We start from the raw sequence: 12,837 nt of genomic DNA, 5'->3' as shown, positions 1-12,837 counted from the left end.
AATGGAGTAAAAGATTTTCTTAACAGATATATAAAAAAATCACAATTCACTTTATTTTTCATTGTCTTTTTCATTCATCTAAATAAGTGAAGTTTTCACACACCTTTCCAACATATTTCTGTTCATTCAAAACACATTTTTTCCCTTCTATTTCTCTAATATTTTTATTCTTATTTCTTTTCTCTTTGTTTCACGTATAATCCAACCAAGTATAAGAATAGATTTTTTTAAAATTAAAAATTATAATAAAAATTATCAATGAATTACAAAGTTTCTTATCAATAGCAAAAAAATTAAATCCATCCTTGTTCAATATTATCCATTTCTTCTTATAAAACATTACCGATTTCTCAACAGACTTACTTTTTTTTTTCTTTCAAATTTTTAATTTTCTTATTTTTGTATTTTAATTTTAAATAGTCAGTTTTTGAATTTTTTTTTAGTATTTTTAAATAAAATAATTTAGTTAAGTTTTTAGAATAAAAATAAATAATGAAATAATTATTAATTAAATAAATAATGAAATAAATATTAATTACTTTTTTTATTTTTTTTTCCAGATTTGTTATTTATTTTGTTTTTCAGTTTATAAAATTTAGATTTTAAAAAAAATATAATGAAATTTTTAAAAAATTATTTACCTTTTTTTTGTTTTTTTATTTTATTGACTTTTTTTGTGTTTTTTTTTTCAGATTTGTTAATTTTTTTCTTTTTCAGTTTTTAATATTCAGATTTTTTAAAAAAAAATATAATGAATTTTAAAAAAAACATTGATGACTCTGCACAAAACATTGATTTTTCTAACACTCTAGGACAAAGCATTGATGACTCTGCACAAAGCATTGATGACTCTGCACAAAGCATTGATGACTCTGACGCTCTGGGACAAAACATTGATGCTCTGCACAAAACATTAATTTTTCTGACGCTCTGGGACAAATCATTGATGACTCTGCACAACATTGATTGAGGACATAGCGATACCAACTAGGCTGAACAACATGCAGACTGAATTTCCATTTGGAAAGACAGACGCAAACATGTTATTTTTGGGGAACCACTTCAGGGGTCTCTCCAACACACTCTTGAGTATTTACGATGATTTCGTGCTAATTCTAAATTATTTCTTTGTAGCCGGTATTCTTCATCTCATGCAGCCACTTCTAGTATGCAACTTCCAACAACAACTACAACAACATTCCCAATGGCTGGAGATAATCACCCACCTTATAGTGTGGAACAACATCCCTAGTCTTATCCATCATTTCATACGCACCATGAACAATTCAGGTACACCCTACCATCAACAACAACTCCAACAGGAGACTTCATGAACAATTTTTTCGGCGTCGACGTACACACGCCACAAAGTGCATATAATTACATGGAAAACATGAATTTTCCTTCATTTTTGTCTTATCACTCTGAGGTCGGTGGAAGTGGTTCGTCAAATCCAGTCACCGATACTGTTAATATAGAACATGACAAGGACCAAGTTGAACCACAACAACCTCACATTGGTCGTCGAAACCCAACAAGGAACCGACAACCTCCGAGGTGTGGAACGGGTGGTGTAACGACCCGCCATGGTCTCTACACTTAATGGAATCGCACTACTGCTAGTGAACTAAGAGAAATATTAAGCTGGATAACTCATACATACATGTACAAATAAAAATAAATTATCTAAATTTTTGGTTATAAAATAAAACTCCATATATGTACAGTCATCCCAAAAATAATATTCCCTAGTGCCGGTCAAGTACAGACAAAACCGTTACCCAAAATGATAACTCCAACACGAGGATCAAAACTCCCCGTCTCGCAGCGGACACCTCAACTCCAAGTTAGCCCTGACCTGCTCCCATACCAAGTATGATCATCGCAGTTCCACCACATGGAAGCAGAAGGGTAAGTTAGAATTCACAAATCAATCATACAAGTATAGAACTATAATCTATACTACACAATCATCCAACCATTAATCATATTCATAGAGTCTCACCACACACTCTATCCAATACTACTCATGCATAACATACAATGCACCAATCATGAAGTCAAACACCACACTTCATCATATTAATAATCATGCAATAAATTCATCTCATGACAGATATCAATGCATATCAATCATCTAATGCGTCGTCACGTATACACCTAGGAGATCTCCACAACAATAGAGCTGTATAAGTGACATTCCATCCTACTGAAACCACCCCAACCGTTTTCACGCCCAATGCGCCCACTCGGTCACAGCTAAACAGGACATATAATCCTCACTCGGGTTTACTCGGATGATGTCACTTACACAATTGGAAGTCCAGATCCACCGTCAGGTATAGCACAGCTGGGTACGGGCTTACCACGACCTTGGCATGCATTAAGCAAGTCAATTGTGGAGTTCGCCCACCGACTATCCGCAAGGATCCACGCACCTTCCCGAGTACTTGGTTAACGGAATAACCCTCGACCTCATACCCCGCTCCAACACTAGCTAAGGACTTAGAGGAGACTCACCCAACCCAGTGGCCTATTTGAGCACCACTCTCCCAAATCCAATGGCCTCCCAGAGCACCACTCTCATATATCAGTGGCCTATCCAAGAACCACTCTCAAGAGACTCTATGTGAGCTCTTCCAATTCGAAAATATTTTTACTCTCCTCAAGTCCTAGGCTAGACTCATGCCATAAGGCATCACATGCAATCATGCATCATACATCATATATGGTCTGCCCACCATCATGATCAACAATCATACACATGTCATAAGACATCACATGCAATAATGCATCATACATCATACATGGTCTACCCACCATTATGATCAATAAGCATACTCATATTCAAACATTCATACGTATCATCACAAAGCATACATATGAATCACACCGCACCATACATCATATATCACACATATATGATCTAACATTTAACTTTAAACATGCATAAACATCCATTTAAAATAATTATTTTTAAACATATTTACGCTCGGCGTAGCCTGAGCTCGCCCAGCCTAATCCCAACCTGAGACTCCTAAAACTCATCCACACCCAGCGCGTTCAACTCACGCTCGGTGTCCTTGAAACAGAGACTCTTAAGAGTATCCACGCCTGACGCAACCAAATCACGTCTGGCCCAACATCCAACCTATACATCAAAATCCTCCTTTTTCTCAAAACCCCAAAAGATGAGATTTTCTTCAATCCATCTATGGATTCTCAACATTCACACACCTATTGAGTTTCTAAACTCACATGCAACCTACACAACAAACATTCTAGCTTCCCTTACCTGAAAGTTAGCTCAGAATAGCCAACAACTGTGACGAAATAGAATCCCCTTCCAAAGCTCAACCCGAAACTTCAATCATCCCAAAACAAGCTTTCTAATCTGAATTTCAAGAAATGTCAGAAGGCATTAGTGGTCTAGAGGAGAAAAGGAGTCAAACAGAGAAATTTGGGAGAGAAAAAAGCTCACTGACCCAGAGACCTTCTCTCTAAAACTTCTCTCTAAAAACTCACATTTTCCTGAAGGCCCCTAACCCCTATTTATAGATTTTCGGATTGCCCCAGAACGGCCCGTACCGAGTTCGGAACGGCCCGTTCCGAACTCCCAATTCACGCAAAAAATCCACGCCCAGAACGGCCCGTTCTGAAAACAGAACGGCCCGTTCCGGGACTCATCCGGAACGGCCCGTTCACCCTCCGGAACGGCCCATTCTCCTTCCGGAACGACCCGTTCTCCAACCAGAACGGGCCGTTCTGGAATTTGGAACGGCCCGTTCCCAACCACGAATTTCAGTTTAATTTAATAGCTTGGAACGGCCCGTTCTAGATTGGGAACGGCCCGTTCCGGGCTACTAAATCAGCCACATTTTTTTTAGACCACGTTACAAGTGGGCATAGACATCATTAAAGTTGGATTGTAATTTCCTAGATTGTAATTCTGTTGTTGTTCTTTTTTATTCGATCTCCTATTTTGTTGTTGTATTGTCTTTCTATTTCAAGTTTTTCATCTCAATTAATGTTGTTTTTATTTAAAGTTGTGATTTATCATAATATTTTCATTTCTAAAAATTCTATTTAAAATTAATTTTATTAAATTTTATTCTTTAAATTTTATTTTAAATAGATTTTTATAATCTAAAATAAAAACAAAAACAAAATAATTTTTTTTTAAAATTCATTATAATTTTTTAAAAAAATCTGAATATTAAAAACTGAAAAAGAAAAAAATTAACAAATCTGAAAAACACAAAAAAAGTCAATAAAATAAAAAAACAAAAAAAAGGTAAATAAATTTTTTAAAATTTCGTTATAATTTTCTTTAAAATCTAAATTTTATAAACTGAAAAACAAAATAAATAACAAATCTTGAAAAAAAAAGTAATTAATATTTGTTTCATTATTTATTTAATTAATAATTATTTCACTATTTATTTTTATTCTAAAAACTTAACTAAATTATTTTATTTAAGAATACTAAAAAATTAAAAAAAAAACTAAAAATTTAAAATTAAAATACGAAAATTAGAAATCTGGAAAAAGAAAATCAAAAATAAAAAAAACAAAAAAAACAAAAACAAAAAAATAAAATTAAGTAAGCCTGTTGAGAAATCGATTTCTTAACAACCGATTTCTCATACAGGTTCTATATATTTTATAAGAAGAGAGAGTGAGAAATCGGTTTCCCCCAACCGATTTCTCACCTAAAATAGTAAGTGGGTCATTTTGATAAATAAAATGGGAGTGAGGTTATTTTAAAAAAAATGATATATTAAAAAAAAATCTTTGATTATCCCTCAAATAATTTGTTCTTTTATTTCATCATTTATGGAAATGTGTCATATGTTTCTAAAAAAAATGGAGTAAAAGATTTTCTTAATAGATATAAAAAAATCACAATTCACTTTATTTTTCATTGTCTTTTTCATTCATCTAAACAAGTGAAGTTTTCACACACCTTTCCTGCATATTTCTATTCATTCAAAACACATTTTTTTCTTCTATTTCTCTAATACTTTTATTCTTATTTCTTTTCTCTTTGTTTCACTTATAATCCAACCAAGTATAAGAATAGAATTTTTTTTTAAATTAAAAATTATAATAAAAAATTATCAATGAATTACAAAGTTTCTTATCAATAGAAAAAAATTAAATCTATCCTTGTTCAATATTATCCATTTCATATATATTTAAAATACATCAACGTAATTAAAACAATTTCTTAACATTGGCATTTTTTTTAATTTTCTCATCTAATATTATTTACACAAATTTTTATTTAAAAATTATAATGCACAAGTAATTAATAAATTAAAAATTGTTCTATACTAAAATTATACCGTCTCGGTATGTTTCCGATACGGTCAAGGGAGGAGTCGGAATACGGCCGACCTGGTTTTAGCCCATGCGCATGAGCAATCAGAATTTAACCTGATACTCCCCCCAACGATGGTGATCTCGGTAAAAGCCCGATCTCATATCGGTCACGCTGGTGAACTCGGCCTGGTTGGTATCGGCCAGGATGGACTCGGCCTAGTTGGTGGATGGACTCGGCATGGTTGGAATCGGCCAGGATGGACTCGGCCTGGTTGGTATCGGCCAGGATGGACTCGGCTTAGTCAGTGGATGGACTCGGCCTGGTTGGTATCGGTCAGGATGGACTCGACCTAGTCGGTGGATGGACTCGGCCTGGTTGGTATCGGCCAGTATGGACTCGGCCTGGATGATATCGGCCAGTATCTGAACAAGCCTCACTTTTCACGTTGATTCGAGAATTAAGGATAGAAATCTTACTTCTAATAATCAAATTTTCTCTATGAAAACGGTTAAGGAAATCCCCTCATTCTCGGGGCCCATGAGGCCCGCAAATAAGAAAATATAAAACCTAAAACCCTAGAGTTAAGACGGCAGATTACACTTTTGAATGCTCTGGCTCGGAGGCTTGATCTAGGAAAAAACCCTAGTCCATCCCTTGACCGGAACATTTTGGCACCCACCGTGGGGCTACGGTAAAACTTTTCCTGCGCCTCAAATCATATAAAAGAACCTGCACTTTACCATGGTGAGAGGCGGAACATCGAACAACGACCCACAACACCTTACCATGGAGGAGATGATGACATTGATCAATGGCTTGACAGAGGAGAATGCACGATCCAGAAAAATGGAGGAGGCCATCCAGCGAGAAAACGAGGAGATCAGGAGGCGAGCGGATGAGATGCAGGCTATGATAACGGCCGATACCCGAACAGCGGAGGAAGATGTCATGATGGAAGTTCCTAGGGATTTCTGACCTTTCTCGGAGGCTATAGAGACCGAGGTCATCCCGAGGTATCATCGGGTCCCCCAGGTGGAACCTTTTGACGGAACCCAGGATCCTAGTCAACACTTGATGGATTTACGAGCACAAATGCTGATTTGTGGTGGGAGCATGGAAATTCGCTGCAAGCTGTTCATGGGCACGCTCAAAAAAGCAGCCCTTGATTGGTTTAGTGGTCTTCCTGACCGATCAATCACCGACTTCGACGTCTTTAGTCGGCTTTTCATGGCGCAGTTCGCAGCCAACAAAAAGAAATCGTCGATCACGTCAGACTTGTTTGATCTCAAACAGCAACGCGAGGAGTTGTTGAAAGATTTTTTGCAAAGGTTCAACGAGGTTGCTTTGAAGATAGCGCCTTTGGATGAAAGGATGGCGGTCATTGCGTTTCAGAAGGGGTTAAGGTCCGGTGCTTTCGACATCGCGCTAGAGAGAGCAAATTGCCAAACGATGTCGGAGGTGAGAGCTTTCGCCCTAAGTCACATCAAGACGGAGGAAGGACAAATCAACAAAAGGGCAGCTGAAAGCCGAGAAGCTGGGGTCGTCCCAAGAGATTTTGATTCCTTATAAAAATGTGAAAGACTAACCAATAATTCTCATTTTATTAAATACCATCTCTTTTATCTTTCCATGATCGACAGGTGTGTTGTTTTAAAGGCACCAAACTCGTGATTGATCGGTAAAAATCCGACTGGGCGAGTATAAATAACTCGAAGACCAAACTCGTGATTGATCGGTAAAAATCCGACTGGGCGAGTATAAATAACTCGAAGACCAAACTCGTGATTGATCGGTAAAAATCCGACTGGGCGAGTATAAATAACTCGAATACCAAAACTCGTGATTGATCCGTAAAAATCTGACTGGGCGAGTATAAATAACTCGAAGACCAAACTCGTGATTGATCGGTAAAAATCCAAATAGGCGAGTATAAATAACTCGAAGACCAAACTCGTGATTGATCGGTAAAAATCCGACTGGGTGAGTATAAATAACTCGAAGACCAAAACTCGTGATTGATCCGTAAAAATTTGACTGGGCGAGTATAAATAACTCGAAGACCAAACTCGTGATTGATCGGTAAAAATCCGACTGGGCGAGTATAATTAATAACTCGAAGACCAAACTCGTGATTGATCGGTAAAAATCTGACTGGGCGAGTATAAATAACTCGAAGACCAAACTCGTGATTGATCGGTAAAAATCCTACTGGGCGAGTATAAATAACTCGAAGACCAAACTCGTGATTGATCGGTAAAAATCCGACTGGGCGAGTATAAATAACTCGAAGACCAAAACTCGTGATTGATCGATAAAAATCTGACTGGGCGAGTATAAATAACTTGAAGACCAAACTCGTGATTGATCAGTAAAAATCCGACTAGGCGAGTATAAATAACTCGAAGACCAAACTCGTGATTGATCGGTAAAAATCTGACTGGGCGAGTATAAATAACTCGAAGACCAAACTCGTGATTGATCGGTAAAAATCCGACTGGGCGAGTATAAATAACTTGAAGACCAAACTCGTGATGGATCGATAAAAATCCGACTGGACGAGTATAAATCAAAAAGGCTGGCTCACCCCCATCAAACTCTTGAAATCGGTATCCGAACGACTCTCAGTATTCGAAAGGGAATCTTTAACCTGGTCATTTTCTCCTTAAGGTGAGTCGGGTTTTTGAAGGACTTATGCATACGATTGATTTTCAAGCTGGGTTAATCTCCTTTATCTCCTATCTTGGTTATTGATTTTAACAAAATATTGCATTTACATCTCTGAGTCAGAGCTTTCGCAATCACAGCTTAATTTTCTCACCGTTATACCAGTCAGAATTTGGGAGACTGGTTTTGCCAAAATTTCATTTTAACTTGGAAAATTTTCCACTCGTTATACCAGTCAGAATTTGGGAGACTGGTTTTGCCAAAATTTCATTTTAACTTAGAAAATTTTCCACTCGTTATACCAGTCAGAATTTGGGAGACTCGTTTTGCCAAAATTTCGTTTTAACTTAGAAAATTTTCCACTCGTTATACCAGTCGGCATTTGGGAGACTGGTTTTGCCAAAATTTCATTTTAACTTAGAAAATTTTCTACTCGTTATATCAGTCGGAATTTGGGAGACTGGTTTTGCCAAAATTTCATTTTAACTTAGAAAATTTTCCACTCGTTATACGAGTCAGAATTTGGGAGATTGGCTTTTCAAAATTTCATTTTAACTTAGAAAATTTTCCACTCGTTATACCAGTCGGAATTTGGGAGACTGGTTTTGCCAAAATTTCATTTTAACTTAGAAAATTTTCCACTCGTTATACGAGTCAGAATTTGGGAGATTGGCTTTTCAAAATTTCATTTTAACTTAGAAAATTTTCCACTCGTTATACCAGTCAGAATTTGGGAGACTGGTTTTGCCAAAATTTCATTTTAACTTAGAAAATTTTCCACTCGTTATACCAGTCAGAATTTGGGAGACTCGTTTTGCCAAAATTTCGTTTTAACTTAGAAAATTTTCCACTCGTTATACCAGTCGGCATTTGGGAGACTGGTTTTGCCAAAATTTCATTTTAACTTAGAAAATTTTCCACTCGTTATACGAGTCAGAATTTGGGAGATTGGCTTTTCAAAATTTCATTTTAACTTAGAAAATTTTCCACTCGTTATACCAGTCGGAATTTGGGAGACTAGTTTTGCCAAAATTTCATTTTAACTTAGAAAATTTTCCACTCGTTATACCAGTCAGAATTTGGGAGATTGGCTTTTCAAAATTTCATTTTAACTTAGAATATTTTCCACTCGTTATACCAGTCAGAATTTGGGAGACTGGTTTTGCCAAAATTTCATTTTAACTTAGAAAATTTTCCACTCGTTATACCAGTCAGAATTTGGGAGACTCGTTTTGCCAAAATTTCGTTTTAACTTAGAAAATTTTCCACTCGTTATACCAGTCGGCATTTGGGAGACTGGTTTTGCCAAAATTTCATTTTAACTTAGAAAATTTTCCACTCGTTATACGAGTCAGAATTTGGGAGATTGGCTTTTCAAAATTTCATTTTAACTTAGAAAATTTTCCACTCGTTATACCAGTCGGAATTTGGGAGACTGGTTTTGCCAAAATTTCATTGTAGCTTAGAAAATTTTCCACTCGTTATACGAGTCGGAATTTGGGAGATTGGCGTTTCAAAATTTCATTTTAACTTAGAAAATTTTCCACTCGTTATACCAGTCAGAATTTGGGAGACTGGTTTTGCCAAAAATTCATTTTAACTTAGAAAATTTTCCACTCGTTATACCAGTCAGAATTTGGGAGACTCGTTTTGCCAAAATTTCGTTTTAACTTAGAAAATTTTCCACTCGTTATACCAGTCGGCATTTGGGAGACTGGTTTTGCCAAAATTTCATTTTAACTTAGAAAATTTTCCACTCGTTATACGAGTCAGAATTTGGGAGATTGGCTTTTCAAAATTTCATTTTAACTTAGAAAATTTTCCACTCGTTATACCAGTCGGAATTTGGAAGACTGGTTTTGCCAAAATTTCATTTTAACTTAGAAAATTTTCCACTCGTTATACGAGTCAGAATTTGGGAGATTGGCTTTTCAAAATTTTATTTTAACTTAGAATATTTTCCACTCGTTATACCAGTCAGAATTTGGGAGACTGGTTTTGCCAAAATTTCATTTTAACTTAGAAAATTTTCCACTCGTTATACCAGTCAGAATTTGGGAGACTCGTTTTGCCAAAATTTCGTTTTAACTTAGAAAATTTTCCACTCGTTATACCAGTCGGCGTTTGGGAGACTGGTTTTGCCAAAATTTCATTTTAACTTAGAAAATTTTCTACTCGTTATATCAGTCGGAATTTGGGAGACTGGTTTTGCCAAAATTTCATTTTAACTTAGAAAATTTTCCACTCGTTATACGAGTCAGAATTTGGGAGATTGGCTTTTCAAAATTTCATTTTAACTTAGAAAATTTTCCACTCGTTATACCAGTCGGAATTTGGGAGACTGGTTTTGCCAAAATTTCATTTTAACTTAGAAAATTTTCCACTCGTTATACGAGTCAGAATTTGGGAGATTGGCTTTTCAAAATTTCATTTTAACTTAGAAAATTTTCCACTCGTTATACCAGTCAGAATTTGGGAGACTGGTTTTGCCAAAATTTCATTTTAACTTAGAAAATTTTCCACTCGTTATACCAGTCAGAATTTGGGAGACTCGTTTTGCCAAAATTTCGTTTTAACTTAGAAAATTTTCCACTCGTTATACCAGTCGGCATTTGGGAGACTGGTTTTGCCAAAATTTCATTTTAACTTAGAAAATTTTCCACTCGTTATACGAGTCAGAATTTGGGAGATTGGCTTTTCAAAATTTCATTTTAACTTAGAAAATTTTCCACTCGTTATACCAGTCGGAATTTGGGAGACTAGTTTTGCCAAAATTTCATTTTAACTTAGAAAATTTTCCACTCGTTATACCAGTCAGAATTTGGGAGATTGGCTTTTCAAAATTTCATTTTAACTTAGAATATTTTCCACTCGTTATACCAGTCAGAATTTGGGAGACTGGTTTTGCCAAAATTTCATTTTAACTTAGAAAATTTTCCACTCGTTATACCAGTCAGAATTTGGGAGACTCGTTTTGCCAAAATTTCGTTTTAACTTAGAAAATTTTCCACTCGTTATACCAGTCGGCATTTGGGAGACTGGTTTTGCCAAAATTTCATTTTAACTTAGAAAATTTTCCACTCGTTATACGAGTCAGAATTTGGGAGATTGGCTTTTCAAAATTTCATTTTAACTTAGAAAATTTTCCACTCGTTATACCAGTCGGAATTTGGGAGACTGGTTTTGCCAAAATTTCATTGTAGCTTAGAAAATTTTCCACTCGTTATACGAGTCGGAATTTGGGAGATTGGCGTTTCAAAATTTCATTTTAACTTAGAAAATTTTCCACTCGTTATACCAGTCAGAATTTGGGAGACTGGTTTTGCCAAAAATTCATTTTAACTTAGAAAATTTTCCACTCGTTATACCAGTCAGAATTTGGGAGACTCGTTTTGCCAAAATTTCGTTTTAACTTAGAAAATTTTCCACTCGTTATACCAGTCGGCATTTGGGAGACTGGTTTTGCCAAAATTTCATTTTAACTTAGAAAATTTTCCACTCGTTATACGAGTCAGAATTTGGGAGATTGGCTTTTCAAAATTTCATTTTAACTTAGAAAATTTTCCACTCGTTATACCAGTCGGAATTTGGAAGACTGGTTTTGCCAAAATTTCATTTTAACTTAGAAAATTTTCCACTCGTTATACGAGTCAGAATTTGGGAGATTGGCTTTTCAAAATTTTATTTTAACTTAGAATATTTTCCACTCGTTATACCAGTCAGAATTTGGGAGACTGGTTTTGCCAAAATTTCATTTTAACTTAGAAAATTTTCCACTCGTTATACCAGTCAGAATTTGGGAGACTCGTTTTGCCAAAATTTCGTTTTAACTTAGAAAATTTTCCACTCGTTATACCAGTCGGCGTTTGGGAGACTGGTTTTGCCAAAATTTCATTTTAACTTAGAAAATTTTCTACTCGTTATATCAGTCGGAATTTGGGAGACTGGTTTTGCCAAAATTTCATTTTAACTTAGAAAATTTTCCACTCGTTATACGAGTCAGAATTTGGGAGATTGGCTTTTCAAAATTTCATTTTAACTTAGAAAATTTTCCACTCGTTATACCAGTCGGAATTTGGGAGACTGGTTTTGCCAAAATTTCATTTTAACTTAGAAAATTTTCCACTCGTTATACGAGTCAGAATTTGGGAGATTGGCTTTTCAAAATTTCATTTTAACTTAGAAAATTTTCCACTCGTTATACCAGTCAGAATTTGGGAGACTGGTTTTGCCAAAATTTCATTTTAACTTAGAAAATTTTCCACTCGTTATACCAGTCAGAATTTGGGAGACTCGTTTTGCCAAAATTTCGTTTTAACTTAGAAAATTTTCCACTCGTTATACCAGTCGGCATTTGGGAGACTGGTTTTGCCAAAATTTCATTTTAACTTAGAAAATTTTCCACTCGTTATACGAGTCAGAATTTGGGAGATTGGCTTTTCAAAATTTCATTTTAACTTAGAAAATTTTCCACTCGTTATACCAGTCGGAATTTGGGAGACTAGTTTTGCCAAAATTTCATTTTAACTTAGAAAATTTTCCACTCGTTATACCAGTCAGAATTTGGGAGATTGGCTTTTCAAAATTTCATTTTAACTTAGAATATTTTCCACTCGTTATACCAGTCAGAATTTGGGAGACTGGTTTTGCCAAAATTTCATTTTAACTTAGAAAATTTTCCACTCGTTATACCAGTCAGAATTTGGGAGACTCGTTTTGCCAAAATTTCGTTTTAACTTAGAAAATTTTCCACTCGTTATACCAGTCGGCATTTGGGAGACTGGTTTTGCCAAAATTTCATTTTAACTTAGAAAATTTTCCACTCGTTATACGAGTCAGAATTTGGG

General features: G+C 35.4%; 1 protein-coding gene across 1 annotated transcript; it reads left to right on the top strand.

Annotated features, from left to right (window-relative positions):
• The first annotated feature begins 6,400 nt into the window (after window positions 1-6,400).
• LOC145950000 (uncharacterized) lies at window positions 6,401-6,895 on the top strand. The gene has a single exon (XM_083060911.1). The coding sequence runs from the start codon at window positions 6,401-6,403 to the stop codon at window positions 6,893-6,895; it is 495 nt and encodes a 164-aa protein (XP_082917037.1).
• Window positions 6,896-12,837: the final 5,942 nt, after the last annotated feature.

The sequence above is a fragment of the Cajanus cajan genome, chromosome 7 (genome assembly GCF_000230855.2).
Source record: "Cajanus cajan strain Asha chromosome 7, NIPB_CcT2T_4, whole genome shotgun sequence".
Classification (NCBI taxonomy): Eukaryota; Viridiplantae; Streptophyta; class Magnoliopsida; order Fabales; family Fabaceae; genus Cajanus; species Cajanus cajan.
The sequence above is the reverse complement of the archived record's forward strand: the minus strand, read 5'-3'. Positions and strand labels throughout refer to the sequence as shown.

Bases quoted from the DNA above. Each gene is read 5' to 3' on its own strand.
- LOC145950000 (XM_083060911.1), top strand. From the start codon at position 6,401: ATGGATTTACGAGCACAAATGCTGATTTGTGGTGGGAGCATGGAAATT.